This window comes from Canis lupus, chromosome 20 (assembly GCF_011100685.1).
Source record: "Canis lupus familiaris isolate Mischka breed German Shepherd chromosome 20, alternate assembly UU_Cfam_GSD_1.0, whole genome shotgun sequence".
Lineage (NCBI taxonomy): Eukaryota > Metazoa > Chordata > Mammalia > Carnivora > Canidae > Canis > Canis lupus.
The window spans coordinates 38,722,728-38,741,214 of record NC_049241.1 but is presented as its reverse complement, the minus strand read 5'-3'; the positions used below and the strand labels follow the sequence as shown (position 1 = coordinate 38,741,214).

General features: G+C 36.4%; 1 protein-coding gene across 12 annotated transcripts in view; it reads left to right on the top strand.

The window, feature by feature from the left end:
• Positions 1-18,487, top strand: part of DOCK3 (dedicator of cytokinesis 3) — a 504,793-nt gene that overhangs the window by 370,698 nt on the left and 115,608 nt on the right. For 11 of the 12 annotated variants that reach the window (XM_038566321.1, XM_038566316.1, XM_038566315.1 and 8 more), the window contains 3 exons: positions 7,147-7,228; positions 12,335-12,395; positions 13,672-13,819. In XM_038566321.1, coding sequence (XP_038422249.1) covers positions 7,147-7,228; positions 12,335-12,395; positions 13,672-13,819 — 291 coding nt within the window. The remainder of the gene's footprint in view (positions 1-7,146; positions 7,229-12,334; positions 12,396-13,671; positions 13,820-18,487) is intronic. The other variant, XM_038566324.1, reaches the window with a different exon arrangement.

Genomic DNA, 18,487 nt, shown 5'->3' with positions numbered 1-18,487 from the left:
ATTTTCTAATCAAATGGGTTAAGTGTCCCCTGTAGGTAATAGGGATTATGGGGTTAGCTGGATTTCCTTCAGGCAGCACCTCTGGGAGCCCATGTGACACAGACATTCACTGTGTATTTCATGGGCAAGCATTACCCATGGAATCCCTCTCCCGCTCCCGCATCACTTTTTTTTTTTTTCCCAATGCTCATTTCACAGGATGAAATACAGATAAAGTATGGGCTTTGAAGTCAAACAGATTCAGATTATAATTCCAACTTCACTGTTCTCTCTCTACTTTCTGATCTCACACCAGGAACTTTGCACCTCTGTCTCTGTTTCTTCAGAGATTAAATATCTGTTATGAGGATTAAATACAATTAGGCTAGAAAAGAAACAGTTTAAACAATGCCTGGTACAGGGGCGCTGGGTGGCTCAGTTGGTTAAGTGTCTGCCCTTGGGCTCAGGTCATGATCCCAGGATCGTGGGATGGAGCCCTGCATTGGGCTCCCTGCTCAGCGAGGAGTCTGCTTCTACTTCTCTCTCTGCCCCTCCCTTGTACATGTTGTACATGCTCTCTCTCAAATAAATAAAACAACAATGCCCAGTATATAAAAGATAGTAAGTGGCTGCTGCTGCATGTTGCTATAGCAAGTTGTTGGGTATCCAGAGCTTCATCTCCCACCCATGTCTTTTCCCCTGAACTTCAGACTTGGGCTTTAATCCTCCTGTTTTTTTTTTCACCTGCATATTCTACGGAGACTTCAAATTCAACATACATGTCTGAACTTTTTATCTTCCCTGGTTACTACCACATCCAGTCAACTACTGCATGTGGTCAGTTTGTATCTTACATCCATTCTCCTCTCTTCTGTTCCCAAACTGCATCATAGCTTTCTGGGGCTATTCTAGTTGTCTTCAGAGTATTTTCTATGTTCAACTTGCTTTCAACTTTGTGGCCCAAGTAATCATTCTAAGAACTTAGGATGGTCAACACTGCTTCTCATAGGTGAACTTCCTGGGCCTCTCTAGGGCGTAATGGGGATTTTCCAAACTTGCTAATCCTAAAAACCGAGACTTTTTTTAAAATGCAGATTTTTGCACTCTCTCCAGAAATCTGAGTCCTTTCCTATAAAATTCTTTTTTTAATAAAGATTTTATTTATTTATTCCTGAGAGACAGAGAGAGAGAGAGGCGAGACACAGGCAGAGGGAGAAGCAGGCTCCTCTCAAGGAGCCCGATGTGGGACTCGATCCCAGAACTCAGGGATCACACCCTGAGCTAAAGGCAGACACTCAACTGCTGAGCCACCCAGGCATCCTCCTATAAAGATTCTGATCCAGAAAACATGGGACGGAGTCCAGGAATCTGTATTTTAATAAGTTGCCAGTTACTTCTGATAATAGCCAAGTTTGGAGAACACTCACATACAAGTCCACTTTGAATTTGTCCACTCTGTGTTGCATAGCATCCTTGACCACTCCTCAGATCTCCAGTGCCCTCCTAACTCATGGTTGAATCCTTTTCACCATCAAGCTGCCTCAGACCTTTGAGAATCTGCACTTGGAGCACTCTCCTAGAATCCCCTTCTTTTCATCTCTAACTACATCTTACCAAATACTGAAAGCCTAGCAATATTGCAAGAATACTTTACAGTATCTCATTTGGGCAGCCTATCCCTATCCCAATAGAATTTGTCAGTAGCCCCTTTCTGTGTAATTCTAGCATTTTCACATTGTGTTGTAATTTTGGGTTTATGTGTGTCTGTCTCCCAGTAGACTCAAAATCTTGAGGATAGGGAGGCACCATTCATTTCTCTATTCCCAGTATCCATCTCAGTTTCTGGAATATGGTAGAGGCTCATGAATGCCTGTTGAAATGAATGAAAAGGAGGGAAGAAGGCTGGAATGAATCCTTGAATTTTACAAAGTTACAAAAGTATTCTTTGGAGCCCTGAAGTGTCTCAGGGCAGGTGGTGGTTAGGAGAGAGGCCTAAATTGGGAGGATTCTTTCCCCCACCCCCAGCCTTTCCTCTCTTTGAGCTAAAGTAGCCATCTTTATCAATTTTGCATATATTGAACAGTGTAAGGTTTTATTGAAGAGAAAAAGCTGATACTAAAAATAAATTTGAAAGCCACAGTACTGGTTTGCCTTTATGAAACCCCTTTATGCATTTCTGCTCTTGTGCTTCAGAATGAAGTGGGAAAACTTGAAGAACTTGAAAAATAAAGCCAAATGATCTAAATTGGAAAATGAATCTGTGAGGAAATACTAGAGATTTTTTAATCTGTTTGATTGTGCTATGTATTATGGCCTTGGGGCTACTTGTCTGTTTTTAAGCACCTGGGAGATTATCAGGAAAGAGATGTTAAGTAGTTGCTATCCATCTCCACAGAGAACCAAATGAGAAACATGAAGATTAAATTGAAAGAGTTGAAAGAATTCCTCTGAACTTATTTAAGGAACATGCTTGTATTTCCAAAACAGAGTCTTCAAGAAATATCCTTCCTAAGTATCAGAGACTCTCTGCCTCAACATAGGCTGGCATCTTATTGGTGGCCACTGAACATTTGCTGTAGGGATGCATGAATTCCTATTGACAGAGATGTGTATGAGTGTGTGAATTAGAACTTTCATAAAATCAAGTCATCTTAAAATTGAAACACTCTGTTAGACTTGCCACAGATTCAAATTATGGAATTCATTTGTAGCAACATGCTCAATAATATGAAATTATAAAATTAATATAACTTCATATACTCTTCATGCATAGCTCATCATAAAGACAACTAAATGTGGAGCAGTTCTCTTACTATGTTGCTTATTGAAAAGTAAGAATTTAATACCATCTCTTTTTTCTTTTGAAAGAATTGAAGTTTTCTTACCCATATTTCTTACCAAAGAGGAAAATTGACCTGTTGCTCTCATATAGGTGATGTTCCTAAAATCTCATTAATAAATTTTACTCTCTTGGCTACAGTTCCTTTCAGACCTTTGGGAAATGTGAGTGGTTGCTGTAGCTCTCATTGGCAAGTAGATTTGATCAGCATTTATCAAACTTTGTACAGACTCTATTGCCTTACATAAAAGCAGCTTGTGGAGACAAATGTCATCTGTCCCATTGATATTAAAACATATAGTATTTTAAGCCTCTGAAAAGTCCTAGAGGATAGAAAACTGTTTAACCATGTTTAATGCAGTATTTCCCACTTTTTTTGGTCAGGGGAGGGCCACTTCAGGAAACATTGGATAGATATTTGCCTTCAAATAGTGTGAATGTTAACAGAAAGCATTATTTGTTTATCATTCCCATTGGAAAAGCTAGCAAAATAGGAAATAACTAGATGTATATCCTCAGCCCTATGAAATGAAAAAAAAAGTTATTTTCAGTTTCACAAATTGTGAAGAAGGCCAGGCAAAACCGGAAGCATAAAAGGCTCTAGGACATGTGAAGGTCCTGTGGGCACTGTGAGAACTGAGGGGCCTCCTCTCACTGTTGAGAAAGAGAAGTTCTTGGGTTCTGATAGGGCCAGCAACCCTGTCCACTCAGGAATTTGCTTTATGTACCCTTTTTCTTTGGACCAGAGCTTGATGTAGCCCCTCCAAATCATATACCCTTCTGTGGATGTCCAGCAGCTCCAACAACAGCCTGCTTTGTAGATGTCTGTCCTTGAGCGGTTGGTAATGTGATAGAGCAGTTGCAGGTGTTCCTTCAACAAAGAGTGCAGAAGTAATGATAAATTCTCTTGAGAAGACATAAACTTCCAATGTTTTTCTATTCGTGTATCAAGTTAAGAGCTAACTGGGTGATTGTTAAATGCAAATATACATGTTAGGATAGATCCAGTACAGTAACAGAAAGATGTTACTTTGATGTTCTTATCTCCTGTTCCTTTGATAAACCTCAACTTTCCATTACTAAAACTACTAACTTATGTGTATCTATACGTGTTGTTTCCTCCTCCATTCTTTCCTTGATTCTCTGTTTTCCCAAGGAGGTGGGAACTACCTTTTCCTTTGTCAGTTATTTTCTCTTTCCTCTGTCTTTAGGACTTCACTGTCTACAAACATTGTCCTATTAAAAGCAAATGTTCTTCAGTGTGCCCCATCTTTTTTTGAAGTCAGGTTATTGAACTGTAATTTACATATAGTAAAATTTGCTCTTTTTAATACATAGTTTGGTGACTTTTAACACATTTATAGTTGTGAAACCACCCAGAAAGTTCCTTCATGCACCTTTGCAGTCATTCCCTGCCCTCCTTCCTCAGGCCTGACAACTCCTGATCTAGTTTCCTTCCTTATAGTTTGCCTATTCCAGATTATAATATAAGTGGAGACATACAGTATATGGTCTTTTGTGACTGATTGGATTCTTTCACTTAGCATATGTTTTTGAGATTCATCCATATTATTATACATCTTAGTAGTTCTTTTATTGTGAAGGAATATTCCATTGTATGGAGATTCCATTATTTGGATTGTCCATTCATCTCCTTATGGCTATTCTGGCGATCTGGCTGTTGTGATAAAGCTGGTATAAATATTCACGTATATGTCCTCTGTGTGGACATAGTTTTCATTTCTCCTGAGTAAATACCTAGGAGTAGAATGATTTGATCATATAATAAGTCTAAGTTTAACTTTATAAGAAACTGTCAGACTGTTTTCTAAACTGGCTATACCATTTTGCCTTCCCCTCAACAGTTTATGAGAGGTCTAGTTGCTCTACATTCTCACCAACCCTTGGCATACTTCATCTTTAGTTTAGCCATTGTCATAGGTGTGTAGAGGTATCTCACTATACTTTTAATTTGCATTTCTCTAATGATTAATGTTTTCTTGAGCTTATTTGCCATCCCTGTATGTTCTTTGGTGAAAGATCTACTCAGATCTTTTGTCCACTTTTAAATTGAGTTGTTACTTATAAAGAACTCTCAGAACTCCATAATATGTTCTTAATACGGTCCTTTCTTAGATGAGTTTTTATAAATATTTTCTCAGTCGATAGCTTGTCTTTGCACTTTAACAGTGTCTTTTCAAGAGAAGATGGTTTTAATTCTGGAAAAGTTCAGTTTATCATTTTGTTGTGATTCATGATACTCAATAATCTGAGATCACAAAGATTTTTCTCTTTTATGCTAAATACGGAAATACAAATATGAATAATATATACAAAGGTACTTGTCTTCATTTTCTTCTGTGTTTTCTTATAATTTTAGAGTTTTAGCTGTTATATTTATGTCTGTGATCCATTCAAGTTAATCTTTTGTAGGCAAGGATCAAGGCAAACTAAATCAAGGATTTAGTTTTTTTCATATGGATTGTTGAGTACTATTTGTTGAAATTTCTTTGCTCTGTTGAAATTATTGACAACTAATTAAATATAAACATATGTGTTATCCCACATGTTAATAAAGACCTCCCTCAACCCAATGTACCTATTCAAATATAAGTTCATCACTTTTACCTTTCCATAGCCATTTATTAAAGAGTAGTCTAGACTCATTGTTTCTATCTCCTCACTTCTTATTCCTCACACTGGGCTGTTTCTACCATCCCACTAAAACAGTTATTGCAAGAATCACAGTAGTCTCTGTTCTGAACAGCTAGAGGGACGCTCTTGTGCTTATCTCATGTGATTCTCACTGGCCTTGGACCTCACTGACCCCTCCGTCCTCTTTCAGACATTTTCTTCCCTTGACTAGCATAGCATCCCACCTCCTCCTCATTTTTCTTGTTTTCCTATTTGTCCCTGTGTCTACTTTGCTAGTTCTACTTCTTTCTTCCTAAATATCAACGTCCCTCAGGATTCAGACCAAAGCCCTTTTTCCTGCTCCTTCTATGCGCATTCTCTCTTTGTTGCCATCCAACCTTCTGGCTGAAAAAAATCTCATTTGTATCTGGCCCAGATATTTTCTGAGCTTCATTTCTGTATATGTCTACCAGAATGACAAGCTCTATGAAGAAAAGTACCTTGTATGTATCCTGTCAACATTTGTATTCCCATGTTTAGCACCAGAACATAGTAACTATTTGACTAAATGAACAAATGAATACATGAACAAAGTATGCAACCTGTGAAATTGATATTAAATCTTATAATTCTAAGACAATATTTTAATATTGACCTTTTCACTGATACCACATATATGTGGTGAGTACATGATTGTAGGCACAGGAGAAGTAAATTACTTTTAGAATCACATACCTGGTCTTTGCCATGGCTCAGTTTTCTTGTTGCAGTTGATGGGGAAGCCTTGGGATGAAGAGATGGGAAATTGGGAAATCCTAAGAAGGAGCAGGCAGGAGTAAGAGAATGAGGAGACACCTCTGCAGATGTCATAAACACTGTATCTCAGGTTTTTAATCCAATAATTTACTTCAGGAATTAACCTGTGTTGTTTATGCAATAAAGTATTTTAATGGCCCTATTAAATTCTGATTGCAACTTTAGTTATTTTTATTATTTATTTTTATTTATTTGAGAGAGAGAGCATGAGCAGAGGGAAGGAGCAGAGGGAGAGGGAGAAGCAGACTTCCCACTGAGCAGGAAGCCCAATGTGGGGCTCTACCCCAGGATCCTGAGATCATGACCTGAGCCAAAGGCAGATGCTTAACCTACTAAGCAACCCAGGCACCTTGCAGCTTTAGTTATAATACATTATTTCTCTTTGACTTTTTGCCCAAATTTTGTAAGCCCCTGTAACATTTTTTTCTTAGTCCTGAAATTATTCTTAAGAGATGTAAATTGGATAATATAGATTCTTTTGGCTCAAGTATGATGGATATTTTTATGATTTGAGTGTTCACATCAGAGAATGTATATGCTTGTTATGGGCTTAGTATTATGACTAGAGCTTTGGAGGTATTTGGAGAAAAAAATAAAAGATACAATCTTCATTGCTCCCCTCAGGGAACACACACCTTTAGGGAGATAAGAGCCACTACCAGCAAATAAATAGCAACAGCTGTTAGGCAGTTTGTAGTGTCCATTGCATGCTGCTTGGCAAGAAAAATAGTGTCCTGCCATTAGATATGTACTTTTGGCCTTGCCTGTCATGATGAGCTGTTCTGAAAGTGTTTAGGGCTTCTCTATAAATGCCCTTTTTGTTTGTTCTGGAGCATGTGGTCCCTTACATTTTTCTGTCTCTCTCTCCTACATTTCAGTGAGCGGTTTCTGGTGAGACTGAACAAGAATGGTGGGCCAAGGAACCCAGAGAAGATAGAACGAATGTGTGCCCTTTTTACAGTATGTGCAAATTCTCTTTCCCTTCTCTGCTGTTGACTCTAACCAGGGGTCTGCTATGTGGATATTGTCACCCTGGAAACGAGCATTTATTCTTACCTCCCCACACACTGGGAAGATTAGGACTTGATTTATGCTTCTATCAAGTTTTAATGAAATATTTAAAGAAAACTGAAATCAGCTATAGTTTTAATTGAATTCTTCATTAAAGAAATATAATCAAGTACCTTTGATTAATATAGATTTTAGAAGCTATTTAATATAATAGACGAAATCTGAAAGAAGTCTTTCTTACTATTCTTATTCAAGGCCACTGGGAATTTCTCTGATGTAGAAGTATAATTTTCTAAAGGCATCAACCAAATTTACAGTTCTGCAGTTTTTTAGTGAATGCATATAGAGAGAGACAAACTAAGTAGTTCTTCTCTCTCACATATCAAATGAAGAATCTTTTCCTCTGATCTGTAGTTTCATTTTTTCTGAATAACCATGCTGTCATTCATGGTCTCCAGGATCACACACTCATCAGTTCAAAGAAGACATAGTAATCTGCTTCTGGAAGGTGCTCAGCCTCACAATACCACATTGCCTTGTGTATTCTTCAAGTTGATTCTGACTTACTAAATGTTTTTTATTTAGTTAAAAAAAAAACTAGTGTGCAGCTTTGTTTATTTCAGGTTAATTTATTTGCTGAAGGAGAAAACAAGACTGTGCTACAACTTTAAACAAGTTTTGATTGTCATGGAGTCTTTGATTTGCTTCAATGATACTGAGATACACTAAGACCCATTAACACTGGGAGGTGTGATAATCTCACAGTGCCACTGCCCTGGTATGGGGTGCATGATTGATGGCTGACAGTCAGGTGTCTCAGAGCTTACAGTGTACCTCTTCTTTTTACAGTGTACCTCTTAAACATAAATGGGATTACCTAGGTACCTGATATGTGACTTTCTCTGGAAGATAAAATTGGATTATTTTGTTCATTTACTACAACTTTATTTTTCAAAACCTCAAAACAATGTTACTATAGAATCAGAAGCCACTTTACAGGGATAGCTTCTATTGAAAATGCTCCAGATGTACAGAAGCATTTATAAATCTAGTTAAGCTAAAGTGATTTTTTTTTAACCCATCTTTGAGCTCAGCATTCAGACCTCAGGAGATAATTCAGGAAGAAAGAAAAAATAAAGCAGACCTATGAAGATAGTTAAGGGAGTTGAGATGGTATAGTCTGGGAGAAGCAACACTGTTTCTTCAGTAGGAAAAAAACAAGGGAAAAAGTACAAGTTGCAGTTAATGGGGATTTAGATTAAAATATTGGGAGAGAGCTTCTGAAGTGAAAGTGTCTAAACACTGAGGAGGTCCTTTGGGGCCACCTTTCTGAAACAAATAGAAAGAAATGAGAAAGGAAATGAAATAGAAAGAAATGAAACAAAAAGAAATAGAAATGAGAAAAGAAATAGAAACAAATAGAAAGAAACCATCTGTCTAGAATGCCTCAGTGACTTTAGGAGGTTTTTCTAGATCCTTTCTCTGATATTATTTTGGTAAAGCAGCAAAAGAAATCACTGATTCCTTGTCCTTTGGCATTATGAGAACAGAACTGTGTGCTTGTGCTATCCTTGACTAGGAGTGCAGTCCTTTTCTCTTGAAAAATGAACTTAATTATGATGATATTTGAATGTAATTACAGTAAATCAAAATTCTCATTTTGCAGCACTTTAATTATCTGTATGGGCCCAGAGGCATAAGTTGTAGCTCTGACTTTATAAATCAAAGATGCATATAACATTCATGTTGTGCTCCTATTCTGCCACAATGGGAAGACACAAGGCTGCTAAAAATACCACTTCTATAGTTCCCTTTGCAGTGTATAGCCCTTTTTTAAGATCCCAAAGAATGATTTGAGAGATTTTTACAAAGCACATGAAATTTTTGAACAAGATTGTCTTAGCCAGGATTTTCATGTTTTGCTTTAAGCTTTATGAAATAATAATTTTGATGGAACCTATTTTTCATCTAAGACTTGAGTTCCTCCCGTGCGCTAAAGGAGTTTTCCAGATTGACATATTTGCTACAAAATGTGAGAGTAATACAGGAAAATGCAGCCACAGCTGTGGTCAGTGCCAACCTGTTAGTTTACCTTAGCATCAAGAAGAGGGAACCCTGACAAACTGAGCAGTTTTGCAGGATTACTCAAACAGACTTCAGAGTCACATTGCAGACCATCACATTATTTATGGCTCAGCCTTGTTCTCTGTAAAATATGGTGGTTTTGTTTGTTTGTTTGTTTGTTTGTTTGTTTGTTTTACCTTGTTAGAGTTCAGAGCTCCCTATCAAGGAAGAATTGTATCTAGAAGGAGGTGTTTCATATTTATGTGGATGTCTACTGTGATTTCCTAACTTTCTTGATAAACAATGGCTATGTGTATGAGCATGTGAGAGCATGTCTGTGAACTTACTTCTTATTAGATATCCAGTGCATCACATACAATGCCTGGCAAATACTAAGACTTCAGTAATGATTTGTTACATAAGTAAATGAATGTTTATTTTTTATTATATTTGAATGACCAACTCAGAAAATAAACTTGTGCTGTTTTCCCTGCATTCATTGGCATTGTATTTTCTATATTTATTCGTATCTTCTGCTTCTTCTATAGCATAAGTATGAATAAATTGGCTTTGTTTTATATTTGTAAATTCTATTATCTCTACAGAAAAAGGGCAGTTCAGGAACAGGAAAATGAGTTGATCTTTCCATGTTTCAAATGGAACATCAGTAACTGAGTCCAAGATGCTGAACCCTGAGTTACTGCCCTATGACTACCATATAGTTGGGAACCAGCTTTTAATTATGTAGGATTGGAGGGTATGCTTCAGTGAGTAAATCTAAATTGAAACTGTCCTCACCAAGTGAATGGTGGGAATCCCTTTTCCCATCTTGGTTTTACAGGTTTTGTGAGTATTTTAACATGGATAGTCACACTCAGTGCTTAATCTTGAAGAGTGAATGTTTACTTACTCTATGGTAACTGTGTTTAACCATACACTTAGGTTTAATAAGATAGCTTTCACATTGAAATTCGACATTGAAATTGTGTAGAACTCACAAACAATAATTTTACTTAAAATATTTTTTTGCACTGATTATTCCCATTTTATATTTACTGACTTCAAATATATACCACGGAGAGTTCTGAGTACCTTTTACAAAATAGTCAGAAAGGGCCCCTACTCCATCTACTTGGAAAATACCATAAATTATATTTCCATTTTCTTCTTTTCATCACTTAGAGCCAAGAGAGAGGTCCTATGCTGATATGTTAGTGATCATATCAGATCAACTGATCTGATTAGTGTTTGATCATCTTTGGTAACTGGCATGAATTCTTAGATGTAGGTATTATCATACGTTATTTGGTAGTTCAGATTAATACAGTCCAAGCTATGTAGAAGGAACCATTTCACTTCGAAATGTGTCATCATTTCTCTATCTTTCAGTAAATAGACATGTTTCGATCCCCAAAAAAGCACATGAAAGTGGTAATCTGGTTTTTTTTAATTTTTATTTGTTATTTAGTAGCCATTTTAAGTGTTAAAATACAGAGATATTTTGAGGATATAATTTTAAACCCCATTTCTAAATTAAAGGAATTGGTGAAATGGAGCCTGAACATCCTTTTTCAGTTTCAAAAGACAACTTTCATGTAAAAATATTTCTTTGTGATTCCAAAGATACAAATTTATGTTGAATTATTTTGTAACCCATTTCATTATAAGCATATTTCATTATTCCATCAAAAATTTGGTGTAACTTCATAATGATCTAGAATCTAAAAGTTTAAATTTCACCATTGCACATTACTTTATAATGTCTCCTTTCCTTTCATATGTTTAAGACCACTCTACAGAGCAGAGCTGGGACTACAAGAAGGCAAGCAAAGCACAAGATCCTGATAGTGAGACCTCCTTAAACTTTGCACCTTGGGTGCCTTGCCTGCCTTACCATAGTCCTAACCCTGTAAGAAAGTTTTATATTTTTTTTTTATAAAAATAAAGCAAACATGGAGACTCTGGATCTCAAAGCTCATTTGAAATTATAACTGTTACTTGGTTGTCCTTTTCCCTGCTTTTTTAAGAAGAGACAAGCATCTGGGACCAATCAAAAGATAAAAGATGGGAAGGAAAGGGATCTAAGGGACCTTTTCCTAGAAGCCAAAGAGAAATCTTGGGAAACTGTCCCATTAAGGACAGAGATTATTCCACCAATCCTCATTGATTCACAGCAGTGTGTCTGAGTGAGCAGCAAGTTGACCTGGTGAGAAGTCTGAAACAGTATATTTAAAGAAAGTTTTATTATTTTAAGTACAACATGTTAAAGTAAAATACCCATAAATGAACATTTTATTTCAAAATGTGTTCTAAACATAATTTAATGTATAAAATTATTTTCATAACTCTAGTTTTAAAAATTACTTATTGGATCGGATTTGTTTACTTAAAGGAAGCCTTTAGAATTTTTTAGATAAGATTATTTTCAGCTTTATACTTCAGTACAGATGATGCATATCTAAATTTAGAAATGAAAATCAAATTATTGAGGTTTCACTAAGGCCAAAGTAATCTTTTCTCAAGGGAATATATCTAGTGTATAATAATCATTGTGGACCGCAGAATAAAGATAAAATTAGTAAAGGGTAAACTTTTAGAATTTCAGTCATTAATAAACTTTTTTGTTTTCCCATTTTTTTCTGCATTAAGCATGTCTTTTGTCTTAAAATGTTTTATGTGATGTTAGAATAAACATAGATAAGGCAATATTATGAAGATTTCTAATGTGAGAACTCTTAGAGATACTTGTTAGGTGTTCTAAATAAAAGCTGGGAAAATATTACAAATAAAATAGAGTTCCACAGGCATATAAGTTATTCAAACTTTCACTGTAGGAATCTTATAAACACTAAACCACAATGTGCTTTTGGTCCCCCACCCCACCTATAGCATATGCTAAAGTAACAAAAGCTGATGATTATGAGGTTCAAAATGAAATTTACTATTTTCTGTATATTCAATGCCTTAATTTACTTTTTTTTCTTTTCTTAGGATCTGAGCAGCAAAGATATGAAGAGAGATTTATATATAGTTGCCCATGTGATACGAATAGGTACTGTCGATCTTATCTGTTCACATGACTAAGACCAGCCCACCTTGGGATAAGGATCTATACTGTGTTTGAGCTTTGTCATCTGCCTTACTCTTACCTGTAATGTTAGGTCTCAGGATGAGAGTCCAGCTTGTATTGAAACTCTACCTTAAGCTCAGTTGCTATGGTAGCTGAATTTGACATAAATGAAAGCTTTTTTTTTCCACTTGAAATCTTCTGCTCCCAACTTGTTTTTGGACCCAGACTCTTTAAGTGGTCTGCTTTTTTGGCATTCTTTCCATCCCAGTGTCTTGCCTTTGTACCACATTTTCCACTGCAGAGATCTTACGACAGGTTGCGGGTTGCCATCTTAACAGGTGGTAAATGGCCTTTGCTGTGTTTTGTATCCAGAAGTATGTATCTGTACTATTTTCCACAAAATGACAGTTAACTATCCTTACTGCAGTCAATGTATGGTATTTCACTTTTATCCCACCTAAGATGAAAACAGTGATTTTTGCTACTGTTCTATGGTTGATTTACTCAGCCTTATTTGAAGCATTTGGCATAATTTGGGGTGCTAGGACTAACCAAGTCTTCCTCCATAGTTTTGGATTCTGGCATATCTTGTACATATCTTGTACAAAACACCAATTTTGCTGTACTTTTGTTTTGCTATACTTCGTAAGCATTTGCTGAAGTTCTGGTTCTGCTTTTGCAAGTCCTCTTGCCAGCTCCATAGGCACAGCCTCAGTAGGAGGAAGAGCAAGCTCCCATTCCTTCTTTTTTTTTTTGCTCCCATTCCTTCTGAGACAACTTTCACTCTGGCAGTGGTTTAGGAGCAGCTTTGACAGCAAAATTTGGCTGGAAGAATAACACATTGTTCTTATCTTTGCATATATAGTTTTTACCTGGCAACTAAAATATTAAACTTTGTATCCTTAATATGCCTAAGAAATTTAAATCTATTAACATACTGATTTTCCTAAGAATTTTATAAAACCATTGTTTCATTCTCATATGATTAATAAACGAACTATTGGTATTAACATAGATAATAAGGATAATTGATTGAATGTGGTGCAGGGGGAGAGCCCTGGCCAAAGGCCTGTTTAGCATTCCTCCACATAAATATTCTGCATCCTTGGATGGCTCCTTTCAATTCTAAATGAGTCTTCCAATTTAGAGATAACTCTCTAAGGTGCCTATCACTCTGGCATCCTTGGATGACAGTCAGGTGATACTGGAGAAGAGCATGGAGTTCCCAATCTGACCAGTGTTTTCTACTGTGCTTCAGGGCGGATGCTCCTGAATGACTCAAAGAAAGGCCCCGCTCACCTGCACTACCGGCGACCATATGGCTGTGCAGTCCTAAGCATCCTGGATGTTCTACAGTCTCTCACAGAATTAAAGGAAGAAAAGGATTTTGTTCTTAAGGTTTACACGTGAGTAACAGATATCAGAAATATTAATAATTTACAACATAAGACATTCCAGCATGACCCTTGAAAGCAGCAGTATAAGATAGGGAGTTTTTTGAAAATGCAGAGATTTTTATATATTTCTAATATGTTCTTAATATATTTCTAATCAGGTCTGTATTTCTAATAAGCCTTCCAGGTGATTCTGAAGCAGCTGAATTTGGAAACCTCTAGCCTAAACTAGAAATCTGGTATATAGCCTTCTCTACTACCTCTTCTGTCTAGGATTAACCAACATTATTACATATTTACAGAAAAACTAATAATGTAGTTATTACTACATTTATATATAGTTGCCCATGTGATATGAATAGGTACTGTCGATCTTATCTGTTCACATGACTAAGACCAGCCCACCTTGGGATAAGGATCTATACTGTGTTTGAGCTTTGTCATCTCAAGTAATAATGTAATTTCTCATGTGTTTTGGATATAAAAGAGTCTTCTTTGTCTAATACTTGCCCCCTAGCTATTGTAACTGAGCTAGATCCTGATACAAATCGCTTCAGAGAATGATCACAAGTCAAGTTGAAGAAAAGCAAGTTTTTCTGAGGATCTGTGGTTTCACTCTTCATTTCTGTGACCACAGATCCATAAGTCACACCCAAATAGTCATGGCATTATTTTTAGTGTTCATTAACCAGTGGATCTGCCTTATAGGAGGGATGCATCTCCTCCTGATTCTTGTTAAGCAGTAGAAAAAAATAAATGAAGAAAAAGAACAGAATCCAGGCATACCATCCGTCTTTGCAGACTTAGGAGTGAATAGTAGTGCTGAAAATATGATCTGTGGTGAGTTTAGTGAGTTTTTAAATTAAGTGTTTCTAACTATGAGAATTTTTTTTAAAAAATCATCTGTCTTATTTTGGTTTTAACCCAATACTGTTTTTCCAATTGAAATCTAATACTATCCATCACCATGATAATATATCTTTATCATAATATTGTATTTTATGTATGTTAATATTTTTCTGTACTATCTGTTCTGATTCAGGCAGGAAATGAACTTAATTCACCATTACACTTAATTTGAACCTTTATATATCAACTACATTTTATTAATTTTAAAATAAAAGTCTAGACCTCCTTATTTACCTATTTTGCTTTAAGCACTGTTCTGTTCAGAGTGGTGTTCTTTATGGGATAAGGATCTTCCTTTGGAATAGTAACTTACAAAGGAAATTTTGGTGGGTTTTCTCTTCCTTTTATTCATTAGTCACAGACTTTTTCCATATACCAAATCTCTTCATTGATGGCTATTGGGAACTGCTTTTGATACACTTCCCTCCTTTGAAGAGGACTAAATGAAATCCAAAATCATCATCATTATCTTCTTACTCCACTCTATTTTTCCCAGGGGCACTCCCAAAATTTATAGGTAGCACTCCCAAATTGCATCTCTTTGCATGTATCAGCTGTTCCTTGCTTTACTACTGATTCTCATTGTGAATAGGGGCTTGCACAGCATCCCTCTTGAAATCATGCTGTCAGGCTTAATTGGCCTAATTGCTTCTAAAACAACAGAAGACCATTATCAAAAAAAAAAATGTTAAGGACTAATACAGTCAAAATGTAGTATAATTTTTCCATTTGAAAATATGAAGACTGTCAAATAGACTTCCAACTTCATGTTTGTGAAATTGATTTTGTGCAGAGTATGGAATTCCTCTAGGATTAGTGTTTTAAATCCACATCAGCACAGTGAATCTAGCCCTCAGGAGAAGCAATATTTTCCAATACGTTTCATGGCACATGTTTGTTAGATTGAATTGGAAGCTTTAAGGATTTAATAATTGGTATTGATAGTGCTTTAGCCTTTGTTAGGACAGGATTTTGCAAGGATTAAAAAAAACCCTTGTATAGTTTTATTTTTTATTTATTTTTTTTACATTTTATTTTTATTTTATTTTTATTTTTTTTAATTTATTTTTTATTGGTGTTCAATTTACTAACATACAGAATAACCCCCAGTGCCCGTCACCCATTCACTCCCACCCCCCGCCCTCCTCCCCTTCTACCACCCCTAGTTCGTTTCCCAGAGTTAGCAGTCTTTACGTTCTGTCTCCCTTTCTGATATTTCCCACACATTTCTTCTCCCTTCCCTTATATTCCCTTTCACTATTATTTATATTCCCCAAATGAATGAGAACATATAATGTTTGTCCTTCTCCGACTGACTTACTTCACTCAGCATAATACCCTCCAGTTCCATCCACGTTGAAGCAAATGGTGGGTATTTGTCATTTCTAATAGCTGAGTAATATTCCATTGTATACATAAACCACATCTTCTTTATCCATTCATCTTTCGTTGGACACTGAGGCTCCTTCCACAGTTTGGCTATCGTGGCCATTGCTGCTATAAACATCGGGGTGCAGGTGTCCTGGCGTTTCATTGCATTTGTATCTTTGGGGTAAATCCCCAACAGTGCAATTGCTGGGTCGTAGGGCAGGTATATTTTTAACTGTTTGAGGAACCTCCACACAGTTTTCCAGAGTGGCTGCACCAGTTCACATTCCCACCAACAGTGTAAGAGGGTTCCCTTTTCTCCGCATCCTCTCCAACATTTGTTGTTTCCTGCCTTGTTAATTTGCCCCATTCTCACTGGTGTGAGGTGGTATCTCATTGTGGTTTTGATTTGTATTTCCCTGATAGCAAGTGATGCAGAGCATTTTCTCATATGCATGTTGGCCATGTCTATGTCTTCCTCTGTGAGATTTCTGTTCATGTCTTTTGCCCATTTCATGATTGGATTGTTTGTTTCTTTGGTGTTGAGTTTAATAAGTTCTTTATAGATCTTGGAAACTAGCCCTTTATCTGATATGTCATTTGCAAATATCTTCTCCCATTCTGTAGGTTGTCTTTTAGTTTTGTTGACTGTATCCTTTGCTGTGCAAAAGCTTCTTATCTTGATGAAGTCCCAATAGTTCATTTTTGCTTTTGTTTCTTACCTTGTATAGTTTTAATCAGTGAATTGGCGTAATACCTCATTAGCTGTTGACATTTTCATCATTTCTGTCATTATTCAGTTGGCCTCAACCAATGAAGTTTCAAGGACCTGTGTGTCTCTTGCTATAGCCATTACTCTGGTTTTATAGATGTTGTTTAATATCATGTGTGTATGTGGTGAAGATCCCACATAATTTTAAGAAAATATCAATAAGAAGCTGAGACATGAAAACTAGGTTGCTTCCTAATGAGACAGAATCCTGAAAAATCATAGATAACCACTATTTGCAATTCAGTCAAATACGGATATCATGTTTCCTCGTGGCCAGACGGACTAGAGTCACAGGCAGGCCCAGGACATGTTGAACCTGGAGCCTAGGACACAAAAGGAGAGGAGTGCTAAGAAGCTAAAGCCAACACTAGGGTGAAGTCAAGGTGCCATAAATAATGCATGTGACCAATACAAGATGCTTTTGCATATGCAATGACCATTCTCAAAATTCACAATGCGACACAGTCTAAATATATATTTTTAGGCCAACCTTAATGAAATAGGTAAATAATGACCTAGAATATTAAATATATTATGTCAGTTATATTTTAAGTCATATTATAAAAATTGTATATTACCCATTACATATTCAATCACATGTTATATAAAATTGAGAAGTATTATTATATTTTCTCCACTCTCATGTGTTACGAGAAGATTTTATTCAAATTCCTCATATGCAACCATGCCATCAGGTCTTTGTCAGCATTAGAGCCACTTTCTGAGTCATCTGATACAGTTTTCCAAGGTGTGTTCTTTTACTTCCATCAGGTTGGTTTTGATACTTCACTCTTTAAATCCTTGATAATGCTTTCACTGGAATTTCATCTTGAGGCTCAATTACATTTTTGCTGAATATTTGGACACTTGCTGTTTCTGTGTCTTTATTTGTCCTATAGACCCAGGTATGTGACCTTAATGATAGAGTTGCTTACTATGCTGCTTTTAAGGTGAGCTTTACAGTAACATCCAGCTATTCAGTTTGGAGGTCATACCAAGGGTAATTACTAAATCTATGTGGTTTTGCTCTTTTAAAAAAGTCTCTAACCAATTCTGTCAGATAAGTTATATAAGCATCTAAAACTTGCATTGATTCAGATAATTTCAGGCTATGTAACTTACCCAAAATAGCTGTGGCATCCAAAAAAAAAAAAGGATACAGGGGAGAATGCCCCATAACGTGAGAGGATTTGTGAGAATGGAAATAAATATAAGATGGCAATCTGTTCTCTTTTGTGATGACTGGAAGGGACTCTCTCCTTTTGTGAGATAGACATGCATTTCCTCTGAACACTTTGGGGTCTTTGTTTCATAGCCACCTTATCCATGAAACTGCCTTGAGTTGAGGGTACTTGTATAAGAGGTATTCTTAAATGGAGGCCCATTCTTAAAAGGAGTGAAGGGCCATTGGGCCATCCTCATTTTCGTACAGAGAAAAGAAGACTCAAGTCTTTATATATATAAAACAATGTTGGATGAAAATGCTGCTCCTCACTTACAAATCATTTAAGGAAGTAAATGACTCATATTTCTCCCTCTCCTAGCCCAGGCCTTCCCAATTTTCCATGGATCATTCCTTTACAATTTTCCATGGATCATCATCCACCCAGGACTATTATATGCTGTATTAT